This window comes from Chiloscyllium plagiosum, chromosome 41 (assembly GCF_004010195.1).
Source record: "Chiloscyllium plagiosum isolate BGI_BamShark_2017 chromosome 41, ASM401019v2, whole genome shotgun sequence".
Lineage (NCBI taxonomy): Eukaryota > Metazoa > Chordata > Chondrichthyes > Orectolobiformes > Hemiscylliidae > Chiloscyllium > Chiloscyllium plagiosum.
This window is the reverse complement of record NC_057750.1, coordinates 5755289-5775263: the sequence shown is the minus strand read 5'-3', so window position 1 is coordinate 5775263 and position 19975 is coordinate 5755289. Positions and strand designations below refer to the sequence as shown.

Below are 19975 nucleotides of genomic sequence, written 5' to 3'. Positions count from 1 at the left end.
CCCAGGACGAGGCAAAAATTCCTTAGCTCAGCGGAGCTACTTAAACCAAGCTGACCCTTAAATTGAGAAATCGAGACAGAAAATGCTGGAAATACTCAGCAGGTCAGGTCATGTCTATGGAGACGCAGTGACCAAAGAGTTAACGCCTCAGGTCAGTAACCTATCATTGGAACTGGAAGCTGTTAGGATGCAAGTCAGATATCACATCTCTATCATAGGAATTCCATTTTGTCATTTTTCCCGCTCACTTATTGCTTAAATTGCTCAATTTCTTGGTTATGATAGGTCATCAACTTGAAATATGAATTTTGTTTTAATCTCCCTCACTTCAGGGATCTGTCAGGCCTGAGTATTTCCAACATTTTCTGTCTTTATAATAGTTTTCTAACTTTAGTTGTATTTTTTTTTATGTTAGTGCAGTTTCAAGCCCAGGGTAAGGCACCCTTGAATTTCACCTCTGCCACACTCATTTTTGCATTTGTGACTCAACAATCATGAGGGTTTGAGTATGAGTAAGTTGCGGCATGTTTGGTCTCGGTGCTTGCGTTCTGTAATAGAGTATATTCCGTTGATTTTCATTTTCTCCCCCCTCTCTGCTTTCTCTTTTTGTTTACTTCCACAGGCGTCGTTCCTCTTCCTCTTCCAGGTCCTCCAGGTCTCGGTCAGGATCTCGCAACTACCGTTCCCGTGGACACCGGCGGTCAAGCCGCTACTCGCGCTCCCGCTCGCGCAACAGGCACTACTCTGGGTCCCACGGGCGGTATGGCAGGGTGTGTTCCCGAGATGGGCGCCGCTGCTCGCGCTCGCGGTCTCGCTCGGCCGACAGGATGCGATATGTCAGCTCCCGCAGCCGCGGCAGGCGGTCCAGGTATGCTGCCGGTTCGTTGTGGTGGTTAACACAGCAGCAATCTATTGTAAACTTGGCAAAGGTTGAGCGGGGATCTTTTAAAAAAAAAACACTAAACCGTTCCATGGTGAAAATGTGGCAAAGATGTTATACGGCATGGAAACAGATCCTTCAGTCCAACTCATCTGTACCACCCAGATATAGAACTGCAGTCATAGAGTCACATAGCATAGAAACAAACCCTTCAGTCCAACTCGTCCATGCCAACCAGATATCCTAAATTAATCTAGTCCCATTTGTCTGCATTTACCCCATAACCCTCTAACCCTTCCTATTCATATATCCATCCAAATGCCTCATAAATGTTGCAATTGTACCAGCCTCCACCACCTCTGGCAGCTTGTTCCATACATGCGCCGTCCTCTGCATGAAATCGTTATCCCTCGGGTCCCTTTTAAATTATCCCCTCTCAACTTAAACCTATGCCCTCTAGTTCTGGACTCCCCTACCCTGTGAAAAAGACGGAGGGTTATTCACCCTATCCGTGCCCCTCATGATTTTGTAAACTTCTATAAGGTCACCCCTCATCCTCCGATGCTCCAGGGAGAATAGCCGCTGCCTGGTTCAACCTCTCCCTATATATCCTTGTAAATCTTTTCTGAATCCTTTCAAGTTTAACAACATCTTGCCTAAGCAGAGAGGCTAGAATTGAATGCTGTATTCCAAAAGTGGCCTAATCAATGTCCCTGTACAGCCACAACTCCTGTACTCAGTGCACCGACCAATAAATGCAAGTGTACCAAACACTGCCTTAACTTACAGCGACATTCATAATCGGGGACCATTAATACGAGGCACCCATTTGTAAATTCAATAGGGAATTTAAAGAGAAACATCCTTACCCAGCAGTTTTTAAAATTCCCGTCCCTTTTTCAAATCCAGTGCATCCTTCCCTCCTTTAATCTGTATACCCTCCTCCAGCCCCACAACGCTCTTAAGATCTGTGTTCCTCTAATTGTTACATCACCAGCATCCTGATTTTAATCATTCCATCATTGGCGGCCACACCTTCAGATTATGTGCCCCTGAAACTCTGCAATATCCTTCCTTGAACCTTTCAGTCTTCCCACCTCGCTTTTCTCACTTAAGACCGTCCTCCTTAAAAACCTACCTTTTTAATGAGGTGGTCCAAATATTGCCTTTATGAGGCCCTTTTTTTTGTTTTCTAATGCAAAGTAAAATCCCATGGAGCATTTTTAATTACATTAAAGGCACTTTAAAACAACACAAGTGCCAGGCAGTTACAGTTCCAACGTGAGGGAATCTAACCTTCTCCCTTTGACATTCAGTGGCATTAATGTGGCTCAGTCTTCCACTATCAACATCCTGGGGGTTACCATCGTCCAGAAACTGAACTTGACTAGCCATATAAATACAGGGGCTACAAGACACATCTGAGGCTGGGAATTTTTAAGTGAGTACAGAGGAACCTCGATTATCCAAATTTCGGATTAGCTGAATTTCAGATTATCCGCAGATCTCAAGGTCCCGATAGAAACATTACATCAAACAGTTTTGTTTACACTGATTAAAAATGATCCTGGCTTACTGAAATGCTGCTGAGAACAGTCCTGGATATTAATGGGAGCCCAGGCACCATCTCCAAATGACTGACCTCCCACCCTCTCTCTCTCTTTCTCTCCCCGCCCCCCCCCCCACACTTTCTCTGAAGTTATCACTGAAGTTAGCCTAATCTCCCCACACACACACAGATAATGTCTACAACATTGTCCTCTACAGGGCAACAGTGGAACTTGTCAAAAAGTTGCAGTTAAAATATTGTGTGCGCATGCTATTTTGAGACTCTTTCTCCCCCTCCCCTTCCCAAAGGCACCAGCAGTCTTACTGTTGATGTCCAGCCAGCTGTGTGAGGATGAGTGCCGGGGAGAAGCAAGGAGGGGGGGTGGATGGAGATGGTGGATGGGGGTGCACAGGGGGGCAGGGCAGCTGGGTAAGAGGGTGGTGGGGGGGTAGGGGGGAGCGGACAGGGGGCGGGTTTGGACAGGATAGGGGGCGGATGGGGTTGGGTGCAGGTGGGGGGGGAGCCGCTATGGGACAGTGTTGGGCGGACATGGGGGCGAACAGGGGGGCAGGTTTGGATGGGTTGGGACGCAGATGGAGGGCGCGAGGGAGAGAGGCTTTAGCAATGCTGCAGGTCCTTTATACACACACACACACACAGGTGTGTGTCTGCTCAGAAACAAACCCTGAGACGGACAGAGGGAACAAGGCAGGGAGAGTGAGGAGAAAGGAAACTTCAGAAAACTCAGAGTCCCAAAGGAGAGGCATTGAATCAATTAACCAAATAAGCAGTTTTCCAAACAAAATAGTGTCTGCCCATCTCGTTCGGATAACCGAGGTTCCTCTGTACCTGATTCCTCAGAGCCTCTCCAGCACCTACAAGGAATAAGTCAAGATTGTGATAAAACACTCCCCACTTGCCTGGATGAGCACTGCTCCAACAACACTAAAACCTCAACAACATCCAGGACAAAGAATTTGCTGGATTGGCTCCCCATCCATCACTGTCAACATCCACTCCCTCCACCACTGGCGCACAGTAGCAGCAGTGTGCGCCATCTACAAGATTATCCTTATTTTCCAAACCCATAACCTTCAGGTTTGAAAATAGCAAAAGAGACTCTTCTGTTCCAGAAAAATGGAAACTACAGCTCCAGTTGGCTTAACATCTGTCATAGGGAATATGCTGGAATCTAATAATGTAATGACCGGATTCTTACTAAATGTCAATGTCATCAAACAGCGTTAGCATGGTTTAATGTAAGAGAAATCATGTTTGACTAATGTATTGAGGTTCTTTTGAGGAAGCAAGAGATGGCATGGATCATGTGGAGCAATGTTTAGATTTCCAGAAGAATTTGACAGATTACTGCAATAAAATTTTACTGAACAAAATAACAGCTTGTGGCCTTCAAGGTAATGTTTTATCGTGGATACAGGATTGTTAACTAATGGGAAACAGTAGACATTTTCAGATCTGCAGGCTGGAAGTAATGGAGTGCTGCAGGGATCAGTGTTGGGACCAAAGCTGTTCACAGACTATTTCAGTGACTTGGGTGAAGGGATCAAATGCATGTTAGCTATTTGTGGATGACATAAAGATAGATAGGAAAATAGTAAACACAAAATGCTGGAGAAATTGAACAGGTCTGACAACATCTGTGGAGAAGGAAAGAGCTAACGTTTCAAATCCAGTGTGACTTGTCCAGAAGGTCGAAGGAACGAAGAGAGAGCAGGATTCTTACAGCTAATGGAGGCAAGCCAACCCATAGTACCTGCAGTGGCTAGAAGCGAAACCAGAGTTTTGGCTGTAGATGTGGATTTTAATGTAGATCCGAAGGGAAAATAGACAATAGAATAGTTTTAGAAAGTGAATTTGAATGTGAACCCAGTCATCCACCATCGATGGGGTGATGCAGTGGAGCGAGACTCGAAGAAACGTTGTTAGGAGCGAGTTACAGGGTTAAAGCAAGGAGTCGACACTGTGCCAGGAAATGAAAATTATTTGGGTCTTCTGGAGAACTGGTGATATGTTTACATACAGAGTAAGAGGCATGTCTCTGATACTGTAGATGGTCAAGTATCGCACAGACACATGGTGTTCAATCGGATAATGAGAGGGAAGTTAGGTAAATGAGAAAAGACTAGTTAGAAGGGTATGCTGACCGTGAAATAAAGAGGGTTATGCAGTGCTGTAATGCAGACATTGATCATAAAGGCTGAATGGCCGATGTCTGAGCCATGAATTCACGTAATACTTATATCCAGCTCCAGTGATGCTAACAGTACCCAGCAAGTCAGTACCTTCAGGAGAGGAGGGCAGGAAGTTACAAGGGAGCTAGGGAATGCTTAGGAATATCTTAATATAGATTGGAGTTGATTGATTAATTGACTGGCTAGATATAAATGGGAAGCAGGAGACTCTTTGGATGCACTGGTAGTGTCCCTCCCTCTAGCTCAGAATGCCTGGGTTCAAATCGCTCCTGTTTAGGAGGTGTATCATAATATTTTTGAACAGGTTGAATACAATGTACATATTTTCTATTAAACCTGCTCAAGGATATCATTGCACACCTCAGGAATGGATAGGGCTTGAACTTGGCATTCTGGAACCCCCAAAGAACGTGCCATCTAGTATTCAGTTTGAAATATGCAAAAACTATACGTTATCACTTCCAGCTACCAGCTTTCAGATATTTGCAATCAACCTGTTCAGAGATGCCAATGCACACCACTGAGAGACTTGAACCTGAGTCTCCTGGCTCTGACAGAGGCACATTACCACTGTGCCACAATAACCTCTGAATAGGCTGAGATACTTTATAATCAACCAGTTTAGAGATGTATAGTCTTTCTTGTATTTTCTAATCAACCTGTTCAGCAATGTTATTACACACCTTGGAGCAGGTAGGATTTGAATGCAGGCTCCTAGCTCAGAGGTAGCGACACTGCAGTTTGGCCACATTATCTTCTGATAATTAAAAGCATCCAGATGGGGAATAGATGGGAATGGTGTGTAGAAAGAACTGCAAAACTGAGTAGTTGATAGCTTCCTCTCGGGATAGAGATTATCTTGGTTCCAGTCTAACTGACTAGCTTGGATGCACATTGACAGTGTGCACCTTGCCCTGCTTCACACTGTTGTTGGATCTTTCCTTCTTATTTAAGGTCAAGGAGTCATTCGCGTTCAGATGACCGCTATCGCCGGAGCAGCAGGACAAGCTACAGCTCAAGCCGACGTCGGAACAGCAGCAGTCAGAGCAGCAGCGACAGTATGAGTGGCTCCCAGAGTCAGAGCAAATCGTTGTCCCCCGTCAAAGAGACCCTGGGCAAAGTGGCTGCTACACCCGCCATGGGCGAGAAACTGAAAAAGTAAGCATGACTTTGGATCATATATCACTCACATTTTTCACGTTTAGGCTGTCAGTTTATTCTTTCATGAGATATGGCAGTCACTGGCAGCATCACTGTTTGTTGTCCATCCCTAATTGCCTTTGAAGTGAGAGGCTTGTCAGGCTGTTTGAGTGAACCACGTTATTTTGAATCTGGAGTTGGATGTAGTTCCGACTGTAAGTACTGCAGATTTCTTTCCCTCAAGGACATTAGAAACCGGATGGGTCTTTTAAACAATCAGCAGGTGAAGCGGGGAGGAGCTGAATGGCCCCACTGCCCTTAAATCAAAACAAAAGAACTGCAGATACTGAACATCAGAAACAAAAACAGGAATTGCTGAAAGTTCAGCAGGTCTGGCAGCATCTCTGGAGAGAAATCAGAGTGACTAGACCCCAAAACATTAACACTTATTTTTTTCTCTACACAGATGCTGCCAGACCTGCTGAGATTTTCAACCAATTTCTGTTACAAGTCAATAGGGAGACAGAGTTATGGAGTCATACAGTTATACAGCACAGTCCAACTCGTTCATGCCAACCAGATATCCTAACCCAATCTAGTCCCATCTGTCAACACCTGGCTCATATCCCTCCAAACTCTTCTTATTCATATACCTATCCAGATGCTTTTTAAATGTTGCAATTGTACCAACCTCCACCACTTCCTGTGGCGGTTCATTCCATACACGCACCGCCCTCTGTGTGGAAAAAGTTGCCCCTTAGGTCTCTTTTATATCTTTCCACTCTCACCCTAAACCTATGCCTTCTAGTTTTGGACTCCCCCCACCCCAGGGAAGAGACTTTGTCTATTTATCCTATCCATGCCCCTCATGATTTTATAAACCTCTATAAGGTCACCCCTCAGCCTCTGATGATCCAGGGAAAACAGCTCCAGCCTGTTCAGCCTCTCACTATAGCTCAAACTCTCCAACCCTGGCAACATCCTTGTAAATCTTTGAACCCTTTCAAGTTTCACAACATCCTTCCGATAGGAAGGAGACCAGAATTGCATGTACTCAATACTCTGACCAATAAAGGGCAATATACATACCAAACGCCACCTTCACCTACCAATTTGCGACTCCACTTTCAAGGAGCTATGAGTCTGCACTCCAAGGTCTCTTTGTTCAGCAACACTCCCTAGGACCTTACCGTTAAGTGTATACGTCCTGCTAAGATTTGCTTTCCCAAAATGCAGCACCTCGCATTTATCCATCTGGTACTTCTCAGCCCATTGGCCCATAATATGAATCAGTCCTGAGGAAGGGTCACTCAACCCTGAAACATTAACTCTGATTTATCTCCACAGATGTGGCTGAGTTTTTCCAGCAGTTTCTACTCTTAAACCAAGTTTGTTGTTGATTATGTTCAGTTTTGCATCTCGCACCTGATGAAGGCAATACATCAGCGGTAATACAGATCAGCAGTTAAATTTAGGATCTGCTAGTTTGTATTGTTGTTTCCCATCAGGTCGTGAACCCAGATGCTGGTTAAATTGTGTCGTGTAGTCCTCTGAACTATGCTTTCTCTCTTTCTCATTCCAGGTCTGACACTCCTGTGGGTAAAGAGTCCGGAGCTGCCAAAGTCAGTAAGAATTTTAGCTCACCTCCGTTAACACAGCCCCTCTGAAAACCTCACAGAAACACTTATGCAGCCTCAAGTAGTCTTTCAGCAACTTTTAGTAGTTTTTCTTTCTAACCTGAAATTGTCCTTGAGGCCAAGTGACTGGTAACACAAAGCAGAGTGCATATCAGTTTGGCTCACACACAGAATTGTGTGATGAGTTCCTACTATGTTCCCTTTCTGTCTCCCCCAAATTGTGCTAAAATTCAATGGCAAAGTACTGCCGAAGAACCAATAAGGCTCGTCTCCTAACCTTCCTCTCTCCCGTGATTCTGTGAATGCTCTAAAGTTACTGCTGAGATATTTTAGAATTTGTTACAGGTCGTCTACTATCTATATTTTTCTGGCTTAATGCTTCCACCTTGTTATAATTGCTGGTTAGCTTTTCTAATGACGTATCATATTTTCCATTGAATTTTGCTATGTCAACTGTCACAGTTGTACTTGCAGCTCCTAGCCACTAGGGGCACTCAAGTGAGTTTCTGAAGAGTATTTCAATTCTGTCAGCTGAACATGCAACAGTAGAGGTGGTTTGCCAGTGTTAGCTAATTGGTTGTACAGTGTCATAAGGCAACTTATTTTAAATCTTTTTGAATCACCACGACAACTATTCCAATAAATCGTCCTAAGTTAGGCATTTTTCTGAGTCGTACAGATCTGAAAGCCCCCTGTGTTCCCTAAGCAGTCAGTGGCGACCTTGCCTAGGGCAGCATTTCCAGACATTGTGCAGCGACCAGGAGGAAGTAAAGCCAGGTCTTCTGGCTGTAGAGTGGCTCTCTTTGGCTTGCCTAGGTACTGCAACCATCCAGTGAGTGTTCATCTTTCACCGTGCAACAGTCCCTTCTGTCTGCCTTGTGCAAAGTGCAAACTGATGCTTGTTGAACTGCACCCCACAAAAAGGTTAAACGCCTCAGGGTAGGCAGTAAAAATTCACAAGGTGTTTGGGGTAAGGCAGTTCAGTATTCAAAGTTTTCCAACGGAGGTTTGAACGTTTTCAGTAAGGAGCAGAATGGTGCACGATCCTTCAGACCAATGTGTTAGGAAAGCTGTAGAGTTCAGCAATAGGCATGACAAAGGTTTATATGACTGGGAAGCCAGGAGTTTTCCACGTTCACTTTGATCATGTTGAGTCTGAGTTACTAAAAGTAGCTGTTTTTTTAAAAAAATACTTTCCCGAGCTATTCTATGGAAGTGAAATGCTGAATGAATAAGATCAGACTCGTAGGGAGCTGATGCACATTCTAACACTGTCCTTTGTGATCCCATGTACATTTACACACAGTCCAAGGATCTAGTTAGAGTTATTGTGGCCATTTTAAACCCCCCAGAAAGAAATTGTGTCGCTCTGAAAAGCACACCTAGTTTATATAACCAAATGCCAGCACAGCACTAAGCAAACTATTGTTTTGGAAGTGCAGTCTGTTTTTGTGCAGGACAAACATGACGGGGCAATTTAGGCACACTTTAAAGAGAAAAATAAATAGTGTTTGTATGTGAGACTCATTAACCAGGGCACTTCACCTCTCCCAAGAAAAGCATGAGAGCATCTTTTATATTTACCTGTAACAGGCCTCAGATAAACGTCTCCTCTCAGTACTGTACTGAAATGTCTGCCTTACTGCACGGTTGTGTCATTGACAAGTTGCCTCTGATCCAGGTCAACATTCCAGTCAGTGCTGAGAGGACACTGTGCTGTCAGAGGTGCCTTTTTCAGATGAGGCATTAAACTAAAGCATAATCTGCCGCCTTGTGGTGGGTGAAGAAAGGAAGATCCCCTGGCACAAGATCGGGGGAATTGTCCCTAATGTTCTTATCCTTCAACATCACTAAAACAATTGATCTGGAATCTGTCACACTGTTGTTTGTGGGAGCTTGTAGGCAAATTGGCTGCTGCATTTCCAGCAGAGATCACCCTTCAAATCATAGTTCATTGTGAAGTGCTTTGGATCTTGTGGAAGGTGCTGCATAATTGCAAGTCTCGCGTTGGGGTGGGTTTTAAACTCAACTTTCAGATTTAGTTAACCATCTTCTCAACCCAGGCGAAAGTGAGGACTGCAGTTGCTGGAGATCAGACTCTAGGTTAGAGTGGTGCTGGAAAAGCACAGCAGGTCAGGCAGCATCCAAGGAACAGGAAAAATCAACATTTCAGGCAAAAGTCCTTCATCAGGAAGCCCTTCCTGATGAAGGGCTTTTGCCTGAAATGTCGATTTTTTTTTCCTGCTCCTCAGATGCTGCCTGACCTGCTGTGCTTTTCCAGCACCACTCTAATCTAGAACCCTATATTCTCAATTCAGTTAAGCTGCCAGTGGTCACACTAGACATTACTTTATTAGAACACAGCAGCAGCAGTAAACTTAGCATTAAGTCTATAACCTCAGTGAGAGTGGGGAGAAAATGTGGATGCAGAATTTTTCCCAACACTTATATTTGAGGTGCAAACCGAGAAATATGACCACCTCATCCTGAACATTTCCTCTTGAATCCCAGACTTGAGGCCCCAGGTTCTATGATGTTTAATTTCTCACGGTCAATTCCATCTCTTTTTATAAATGTGAGCAGTTGCCTGATCAAAGCTGACTTGCGTTCACTGATTAATGTCTGGAGGTTTTCACATGGAATCCTCATTGAGGCATTTAAGTGTTAGTCCTGTGCTTAACAGAAAGTATGTTCTGTCAATTTTTTAATGACCATTTGATCCCAGAAGGGGTTAGGCCACAAAACTTTTTGAGGTTGGCTTGACTGTGGCTTGGACCTGCCTACGTGTTCAGCAGTGAGATTCCAGCAGGGTTCTCAAGACTGCAATGTGTCATGAACGTAAATTGAGCTGCCCAGGATACTAGTATCACGTGTTAACTTCCTGAACGGCTCAGTACCAAACAGAGAAGTTGCCGTGATGTTGCAATCAGTAATCTTTGCAACAGTGCTGCATGTGGTTAGCACGTTGTAATTTCGGGGCTGGTCAACAGTGCCAGCCAGCATTTCCTAATGGCACGGTTGTCAGACCCTTGCATCTTATGTTGCAGAGAGTTTAAAATCAGATTGCATCTGCTGTTGTTCAGAATCATTACTGAGTGTACAGTGTGCAGTAAACCTTTACCTTATGTTTGCCTTCATCTAGGTTGCAGGAAACACTTAAATGTAACTTAAAATGGTGTAAAATCTCCCAGGTCTGTGTTGGGCTCTCCCTTACCCACAGGCTGGTTGGTTGACTGTTGCCAAGGCAGTCAGTTTCCAGTGTGAAAAATGAGTCCTGTTCTGTGCTATTTCTCTCGACGTGATGCTGCAGGATTTTTAATACTGTCTGACTTGCTCTAATATTGGCTTCGAACAAATGTCACCTTTTTTTCTTTCTTCCAGCCAAAGCTGACACCACAGGAGAAGCTGAAACTCCGCATGCAAAAGGCACTGAATAAACAGTGTAAGGATCCAAGTCCTAGTTTGTTTCCTGGGATTTTGTTAGCTTTGTGTCCCTCAAGGTGATGGTTATGTTGATGCTTTGACCAAGCAACCAGTTCTCCTAATTCCGTGTTACATAAATAATAAATCTACCTTTACACTCTCGCAAACATTCCCAGGACAGACACAGCATGGGACTGAGACATGGAGGAAAGCTCAGTTTACAATGGCCCCATCAAACACTCCCAGAACAGGTACAGCACAGAACTAAATACAGAGTAAAGCTCCCATTTTTTTTCCAAAGGGCCATCTAGGAGCTTGAACATACAGACCAATACTGACACTCCAATGTGGTATTGAGGGAAGTGCTGACTTTCTGATGAAACATTAAATTGTCTGCTCAGGTGGATGTAAAAGATTCCGGGGACTGCTATTTCAAAGGACAGGGGGATTCTCTCCAGTGCCCTGGTCCCCAGTATTTATCACTCCATCGACGTCTTACACACAAAAAGGGGAATCTGGTCTCTGTCACATTGCTGTTAGTGGGAGCATGCTGTGGTGGTGACTACGTTTCGAAAAGCACTACACTGGCTATTAAGTGCTTTGTGATGGTCCAGTTGTGAAAAGTGCTGCCTTATAAGTTGGGAAATGGAACTCAAATGGTTAGACGATTGTCTTTGTCTGGTGCAGATTCATGGGCCAAAGGGCCTCGGCCCCTCTCTGTGCTGTAGACCTCTGTGACCTGATACATCTCTCAATTCTACCACAACAAGTTGTCCCCTAGCTACACCACGCTATTTACACGTGACCTTGAACAGTGACTAAGGAGTAGCTGTTTGTCTCTAAAAGTCATCATGATCAAACCCAGCTGTGCCCACTGTCCACAGTATGTGCATGTTGTCTCGGAGGCTGAAGTCTGGGGGAAGGAAACCCTGACTGATTCTCCCACTCCATTTGCTCCATCCTGTGGCTGCCAGGCCCAGATGTATTTTGGTTGAGATATAAATTACCCCTCGCAGCTGGCTCCAGGCCAACTAATCCATTACAAACTGAGGACCAAGGTGCCATCACTCTGTTGGTCTCAGTCACACGGTCACAAGTGGATCTATCACACCATCCAGAGGAATTGAGTGCGACTGGGGGTTGACTGCCCTGGAGGGAGCCAGTACGTGAGGATGAGGTGTGTGGGAGTGCAGGCAGGTACGAAGAAAAGTTCATCCTTTATTTTTTTACCCCTCCAGTTAAAGCTGACAAGAAAGCGGCTCAGGAGAAACAGATGCAGCAAGAACAGGAGCGACAGGTAATCTCCCAGGCCATCAACAACCAATCAGGCCACGGGAAGGATTGTAACAGATGTGGGAAGTTGGGAAACATTGGAACAGAAGGAAGGCCCTTTAGCCTATTCATCCTGCTCCATCAGATCGTAGCTGATCTGTAGCTTAATTGTACTAAACCTGCTGTTGTCACGTAATCCATAAAATGCTTAGCTAAACCAAAAGGCAGTGTACTCACCACCCAGGCAGCATCAGTGCATGTGACATCATTGCCCGCAATACTGCATGTAGCTGCCTGCATCTGAAAACATTCTTTCCATTTCAACCCAGGCTTGCCAGAGACCTTCCCTTCCTGAATCAGGCTTACTGCATTGGGAAGTCCTGATACATTTTCCTCTTGTTTTTTTGTGGGCGGCACGGTGGCACAGTGGTTAGCGCTGCTGCCTCACAGCGCCTGAGACCCGGGTTCAATTCCCGCCTCAGGCGACTGACTGTGTGGAGTTTGCATGTTCTCCCCGTGTCTGAGTGGGTTTCCTCCGGGTGCTCTGGTTTCCTCCCACAGTCCAAAGATGTGCAGGTTAGGTGAATTGGCCATGCTAAATTGCCCGTAGTGTTAGGTAAGGGGTAAATGTAGGGGTATGGGTGGGTTGCGCTTCGGCGGGTCGGTGTGGACTTGTTGGACCCAAGGGCCTGTTTCCACACTGTAATGTAATCTAATGTAATCTAATCTAAATCTTCTCGTTATAAAGTGTTTGGAAAACCATTGACTCAGAGGTGTTCTCGAAAACACCGGTGGTGGGAAGGAGACAGTAGGGCATCAAGAAGACTGACAAGTGAGGGCAGCAAAGGAAAAGTAGCTACAGCCTGTGCAAAATAAAGACAGTAACATCACCTTTTGTACCAATGCATTGCCAGGAGGAACAGTGAACAGAAAACCGCTATTATTAGTCTTGCAAATTTCTCGAACATCTCACACCTTTTCAGGAAGGTGACTTCCAAATTCCTTTTGTGTGAAGAAGTGCTGGTTTCACTGGCTCTAAAAGTTATCTCTCGATTAGATTGTTCCAAAATCACTCAGGACGGGAACAGGTTCCTTTACTTTAATTCATTCACGGGACGTGAATGTTACTGGCTGGGCCAGCATTTATTGCCCAACCCTAATTGCTCAGAGGGCAGCTAAGAGTCAACCGCCTTGCTATAGGCCAGACAGGTAAGGATGGCAGTTTCCTTCCCTAAAGGACATGAATCAACCAGATGGCGTTTTCTTCCTGATAAAGAACAAAGAAAATTTACAGCCCAGGAACAGGCTCTTCGGCCCAGGAACAGGCCCTTCGGCCTGAGCCGATCCAAATGTAATGTCGGTCAATTTTTATTGAATTCAAATTCCACTACCTGCCGTGGCAGGATTTGAACCTGTGTCCCCCAGAAACATTACCTGTCCAGCAATAATACCACCAGGCCATTGCATTTCTCGATCCCTGTGTCACTTTGACACTGTCTTTACATTGGGCTCCAACCTCGAAGTCAAGCCGAAACAGCCTATCCTCTAACTCAAGCAGAGTGCTCCTTTCCAAATACAACTATCTCTTTTCAGAGAATGTTTTACTTCAGATGCATCAGACCAGGGCTCTGTTAACTTAAAATAAAACTTTGTCTTTTATATTCCAGCTGCCTTCAGATAGAAGCCAGCATCCCGTTAGCCATTTTTGATTCTTTGATTGATTGCTTCGTATTTAAAATGTTGTATTTCATAACTTTATCACATGTGGGTAGCGCTTAGTCTAGAACAGGGTTCTGTCCTCAAAGCTGAACAGCTGCATTTTCTGTGTGTGCAGGGAGACGTCATAATATTTAAATTCCTGTTCATATTCATTTCCACTGACTGTAACTTAATTAATTGGAGAAGGAGAGACTGCAGAATGTTACAGTACAGACGGAATCTAGTATCACTTGTGCATCACAAAATATTAGTATTGCAGCTGGTACACTGGGTAATTAAGGAGACAGATGGAAAGTTGGTCTTTACTGTGAGGGTTTTAAAAGTAGCAAAGCTTTGCAACAACTGAACAGGACATTGGTTTGACCTCATTTGAGTCCTGTGTCTAGTTTTAGCTTCCTTCTTAAAGAAGGAATATACTTACAATGTAATCAGTTCAAGAAAGGGTCCCAAGCTAATGCCTGGAATGTGTTGTTGTGATTGTCCTCTGAGGATAGATTAAGCAGACTTGGCCTTTACAGTGGGGCTTGGAGGTAGGGGAGGCGACCTTAGAAAAATGTATAGTATTCTTAGGCAACTTGACAGCATAGATGCTGAAAGGATCTTGTATGGAATCTAGAACCAGGGGTGCAGTTTAAAAACAAGGCATCTCCCATTTAATTCTCTTCCCAGAGAGCAGTGGGGGTTGGATCATTTAACTTATTCAGGACTGAGTTAGCGAAGATTTTTTGATTGACAGGAGAGTCAAGGGTTATGAAGGCACCAGGGAGGGAAATGGAGTTAAGACCACAGTCACCTGAGTCACTTAACAAATGGCGAAGTAGGCCTGAAGATCTAGTTGCCCTTCTCTTACAATGTTATGACTTGGAGTTGTGTTTACCAACAGATCCTGGTGCTCAGATTGGGGATTTATCCACCAATGAGGAATGGTTCCAACAAAATTTGATAAGTAGCAAATACAAGTATAAATAACACAAGTGTGTTGCTGCCTTTCACCTTGATTGCAATCGTTTGGTCGCCTGAAGCTACCATTGTGTTAGTAACCACAGGACACCAATTTAAGAATGCTAGAGCCAGGCTGGAGATGGAAGTGTTTTGACACAGCGAGACCATAGATTCCCTACAGTGTGGAAACAGGCCCTTCGGCCCAACAAGTCCACACCGACCCTCCAAAGAGTAACCTATCCAGATCCATTCCCTTACCCTATTACTGTACATTTACCCTGACTGTGTACCTAACCTAACATCCCTGGACACTATGGGACAATATAGCACAGTCAATTCACCTAATTTGCACATCTTTGGACTGTGGGAGGAAACCGGAGCACGTGGAGGAAATCCATGCAGACACTGGGAGAATGTGCAAACTCCACACAGACAATCGCCCGAGATTGGAATCGAACCTGGGTCCCTGGTGCTGGAAGGCAGCAGTGCTAACCACTGAGCCACCGTGCCACCTGTTTGTTAACTTTCACAAAGCAATTGGCAATCTGCTCGACAAGGACAGTCTGTAGGTCTCCTCCTGCCATGGTGGGATTCAAGCCCATGTTCTCAGAACATTGGCCTGGCATATCTGCAATACTAATCCAGTAACATTACCACTACCCCACTGCCTTCCCCAGACCTAATTGTCAGTTTGGCCCCTACAGGTTGTGGGTTTAAGTCTTACCTTAGGGCACTTAAACTGATTCTTTATCATGATCCCTTACAGCAGTCTTTGCTATAAACAGACCACTGAATCTGGAACTGCGCCATAACGGACTGCATTAAAGCAGTCTCACCAGTGTATTTCTTAAAGTGGTCATGCTAGATCTGTTAATAGGCCTTCTGGCCTCAGATCTGATGATGTGGAGCTAAGAGAGTTTATGGGTTTGAGCATGGTGCAAGACAGGTTATTAGGAGACTGCAAGGAACTTGGTGAGAAGTTGAAGAAGAGAATGTTCAGCAGGTTTGTGATGACCGTGATAGACAGCTGAAGGATAGGGCTTTGGGATTTAAGGTATTGGTGAAAGTGCTTTAGGGTGGGAGACTTATTCCAGGGGCAGAACAAACATTAAAACTGCTTAATCAAGAAGTAGATACTGAGAGAGGGAATGAATGCTGCAGTTGGAGAAACTGGACAAGAGTGAGCAAGGAATTTTGCAACACAGATAACATTGAGGCTGGCTTGACTGTGAATAAAGAGTGGGTCACTGGAATGTGCTGGTTGAGCAAGAGGAGCATTGTGCATGCAGGAGGAGATTAGGGGGCTGGTGGATCAGAAGAGGAGGGTGGCTGAGAGGGAGAGTGTGGGGGGGGCGCAGGGTCAGGCCAGTGGTGGTGAACGAGGAACAGTGACAGTATCAGTGGGAGCTGCAACCTTGGGACTTCCACCTAGTTGGGTGGAGGGGAACCTTGTTACATGCACGAAGTTTGAAACGATCTATGATTAAACACTTCGATTGAACTGTGTTTCTGTTTCTCTTTTCAGGAACGTGAGGATGAACTACGAGCCATGGCTCGAAAGATCCGACTAAAGTAATACTTTACTACTCCCTCCATCTCTCTCTCTCTCGCTTTCTCTCTCTCGCTCGTGCTCTCTCTGTCTCTCTCTGTGCGCAGTAAATTACTTTAAAAATCTGCTGTAATCTCTGCTTCGATTAGCTTCACTAATTGTGACCAATCTTGTGGATCCAACAGGGAAGCAAGGAGAAAAGCGATTATAATTTGTACATTGTGTTTTGAACGATTTGCGTGTTTATCCAAAGCAGCAAAGACAGTTCAGGGCCATTTGCGCTCCCCTGCTTGTTCCCTTTTTCAGCTGTTATTGGTACCCAGACCCATGCTTGTTGCCAAAATACAGGTGGGGTGATCTGTCGCCAAACTACTGGCTCAATCCTGTTCTCGCTGTGATCCACCACACACTTGCCAGTCCCTCATCAAGTGACCTTGCTGTTGAATATAAGTCCTTTTTAAGTACTGCCCTCCCCAAGATCAACTAACGTCCATGGTTTAACTCCAGACATCAGTGTTTCAGTATGAGCTGTGGTGGGAGGTGCTGTCTGTCTATAAGTGACCTTGCTGTTGAATATAAGTCCTTTTTAAGTACTGCCCTCCCCAAGATCAACTAACGTCCATGGTTTAACTCCAGACGTCAGTGTTTCAGTATGAGCTGTGGTGGGAGGTGCTGTCTGTCCATGGAGATGGGAGGAAATTTCTTCAAGGATAATCAATGTTTGGAATTTGCCCAAAGCCCCCCCCCCCCAAAAAAAGGAGCAGAGAAGGCTGGGTCGAATCACAGAATCCCTACAGTATGGAAACAGGCCCTTCGGCCCAACAAGTCCACACTGACCCTCCGAAGAGTAACCCACCTAGGCCCATTCCACTACTGTATTACTCGACACTTTACCCTGACTAATGCACCTAACCTACATATCTCTGGACACTATGTACAAGTTGACATGGCCAATTCACCAAACCCGCACATCTTTGGACTGTGGGAGGAAACCGGAGCACCCGGAGGAAACCCACGCAGACACTGGGAGAATGAGCAAACTCCACACAGACAATCGTCCGAGATTAGAATCTAACCCAGATCCCTGGCGCTGTGAGGCAGCAGTGCTAACCACTGAACCACCATGCCCCCCTGACCCGTTGATTATATTTACGGCTGTGTCAGATTTTTGATAGAATAGCAGGTTGTTACAGATGAGGGGCTGGAGGGTGGGGGTTGTTGGGTCAGGCAAGAAGGTCCAGTTGACAGTAGTCAGATCAGCCACAGCCTTACTGAATGGAATGATGGAACAAGCTCAAGGGGCCAAATGATCCAGATCTGCTGCTACTGCGTATGCTCCTTAGAAGGCTAACTTATCATTGATTAAAATTGATTTGTTGGCAAGTTCAGGCATACTCTGTGCAATTTCCAGCACTCTGACAGGGGGGGGGTGGGATGATCAAGGGCAAGGTCACTGCTTCTTCCGTTGAATTCCTCTCTCCCAAAAGGTGGTGCCAGAATACTTTTCATGAACAGAACATAAATTCCTCAAGAGTGGATCATTTAGAGTAATTTTTTTAATGCTGCCTTCAGAATCTGCTTGTTGTCAATCTGGATCCAAGCCAGTCACCATTCTTGTGGTTAGGGTTTACTACTCCGCCTTACAACTCCTCCCACACAGCGATTCCACTTGGGCGTCTTTTAGATATTTCTCAAATCAACCTGTTCAGAAATATAATTACACATCTCTGGAGCAGGTGGGACTAGAATCCAGTCCTCCATGCACAGAGTTAGGGTCACTGCCACTGTACCGCAAGCATCTGCAGGTTGTTCTACTATAACGCGCATTTCGTTAACACGATTTCACTGTAACATGACGAATTGTGAACTGTTCCTAAAGCAGAAATGTTTAAAACGTGCATTGGCTATAACACAAGTACAGCACCAACACGAAGTGCTGTTTCTGAAGCGTGATTTTTCTATAATGCAGGATTGCCTAAGAACGCAACCATTACATGAAAGAAGAACTGGCTGTACCCAGTCAGTTAGTTTTTTCTCCTTGTATCCAGAGGTGTTCTTACATACAAGTGAAGTCTTTTTTTGGCACCACCATCACCAAATTACCCTTGGTATTTTTTCATCTGTTAACCAACACATCCAGTTAAATAGTTAATTGATCAACTATTTGTTATATCAATACCTCTGGGCCCTTGTTTCATCATGAAGAGTTTCAAAAATAATTTCCCTTCTTTAGGATGGCACAGTGGCTCAGTGGTTAGCACTGCTGCCTCAGCATCAGGGACCGGGGTTCGATTCCACCCTCGGGCGACTGTCTGTGCAGAGTTTGCACATTCTCCCCGCGTCTATATGGGTTTCCTCCGGGTGCTCTGGTTTCCTCCCACAATCCAAAGATGTGCAGGTCAAGTGAATTGGCCATGCTAAATTGCCCATAGTGTTAGCTGCATTAGTCAGAGGGAAATGGGTCTGGGTGGGTTACTCTTCGGAAGGTCGGTGTGGACTTGTTGGACCGAAGGGCCTGTTTCCACACTGTAGGTAATCTAATCTAAAAACAATGGCTGTGTTTGTGTGTGCAAAGCCAACAGTGCACTGTTACAGATGCTGTGCTGTTGCATTAGTCAGAGGGAAATGGGTCTGGGTGGGTTACTCTTCGGAAGGTCGGTGTGGACTTGTTGGACCAAAGGGCCTGTTTCCACACTGTAGGTAATCTAATCTAAAAACAATGGCTGTGTTTGTGTTGCAAAGCCAACAGTGCACTGTTACAGATGCTGTGCTGTTCCTGCTAGAGGTTTAGCTTTGCCTTTGGATAATGGCCTCACTACTGAGTCACTGCAGAGGAGCCAATGTTCCTGACCATAACCAACGGGTGCTCCAAAGCTATGGAGGGGTTGGAAGAACCTAGAATATAGGAGCAGGAGTAGGCCATTCAGCCTGTCCTGCACTTCCCTGCACCATCTCCATATCCTTTGAAATCTTTAATATCTAGGGTGAGAACATTACGATTGGGAAAGTGAGCAAAAGTAGTCAAGTGGATAGTTATCCTGTGGGATGACCAGCCAGTAGAATATCGGAGTTAGGAACTGCGTAGCTGTCCAGATAGCATCTAGGACCACAATTTGTTGTGTTTTGTTTTTGTTGCACAGTACTGTTTGTTAATTTTACTTCCCGTTCTCTCTCCTCCTTACCCCCGCCCCCCACAATTCGCCAAAACAAAATGCAGGGAGCGAGAACGCAGAGATAAAGAAAGGGACGAGTGGGAGAAGGAGTACCCGAGAAGGAGCCGTTCGTGCTCCCCAAGACATGGTATGTATTCACTGTCTCTGAGTTCTCATGTGACAGAAGCCTTAGGAAGGTGGGATTGCAATTCCCTTCCATTCTCTGCTGTCCGAGTCTTGGAGCGGGTATGTTCTGATGGTCATAGGGTTCGTGTCACACCCCAGTGCCTGGAGCACAGAGCACCAAATAGTATGCCTGCTGCAGTACTGAAGGAGTGCTGCATTGTTGGAGGTGCTACCTTAAGACATGCTTTTCAAATGGTGTGGAGCATAAACATCATCATGGATGGGTTGGGCTGAATGGCCTCTTTCTGTGCTGTAGAAGTCTGTGGTTGAAGATTTGACTGCCTTATCACTGGTTAAATTTGCTGAGAACTAG

General features: G+C 45.2%; 1 protein-coding gene across 7 annotated transcripts in view; it reads left to right on the top strand.

Moving 5' to 3' along the window:
* LOC122542785 (CLK4-associating serine/arginine rich protein) overlaps window positions 1-19975 on the top strand; it is a 63687-nt gene that overhangs the window by 34504 nt on the left and 9208 nt on the right. For 6 of the 7 annotated variants that reach the window (XM_043680828.1, XM_043680827.1, XM_043680831.1 and 3 more), the window contains exons 14-20: window positions 623-868; window positions 5597-5800; window positions 7365-7404; window positions 10801-10861; window positions 12081-12139; window positions 16301-16347; window positions 19542-19624. In XM_043680828.1, the coding sequence (XP_043536763.1) occupies window positions 623-868; window positions 5597-5800; window positions 7365-7404; window positions 10801-10861; window positions 12081-12139; window positions 16301-16347; window positions 19542-19624 (740 nt within the window). Of the gene's footprint in view, window positions 1-622; window positions 869-5596; window positions 5801-7364; window positions 7409-10800; window positions 10862-12080; window positions 12140-16300; window positions 16348-19541; window positions 19625-19975 lie in introns of those variants that run through there. The other variant, XR_006309864.1, reaches the window with a different exon arrangement.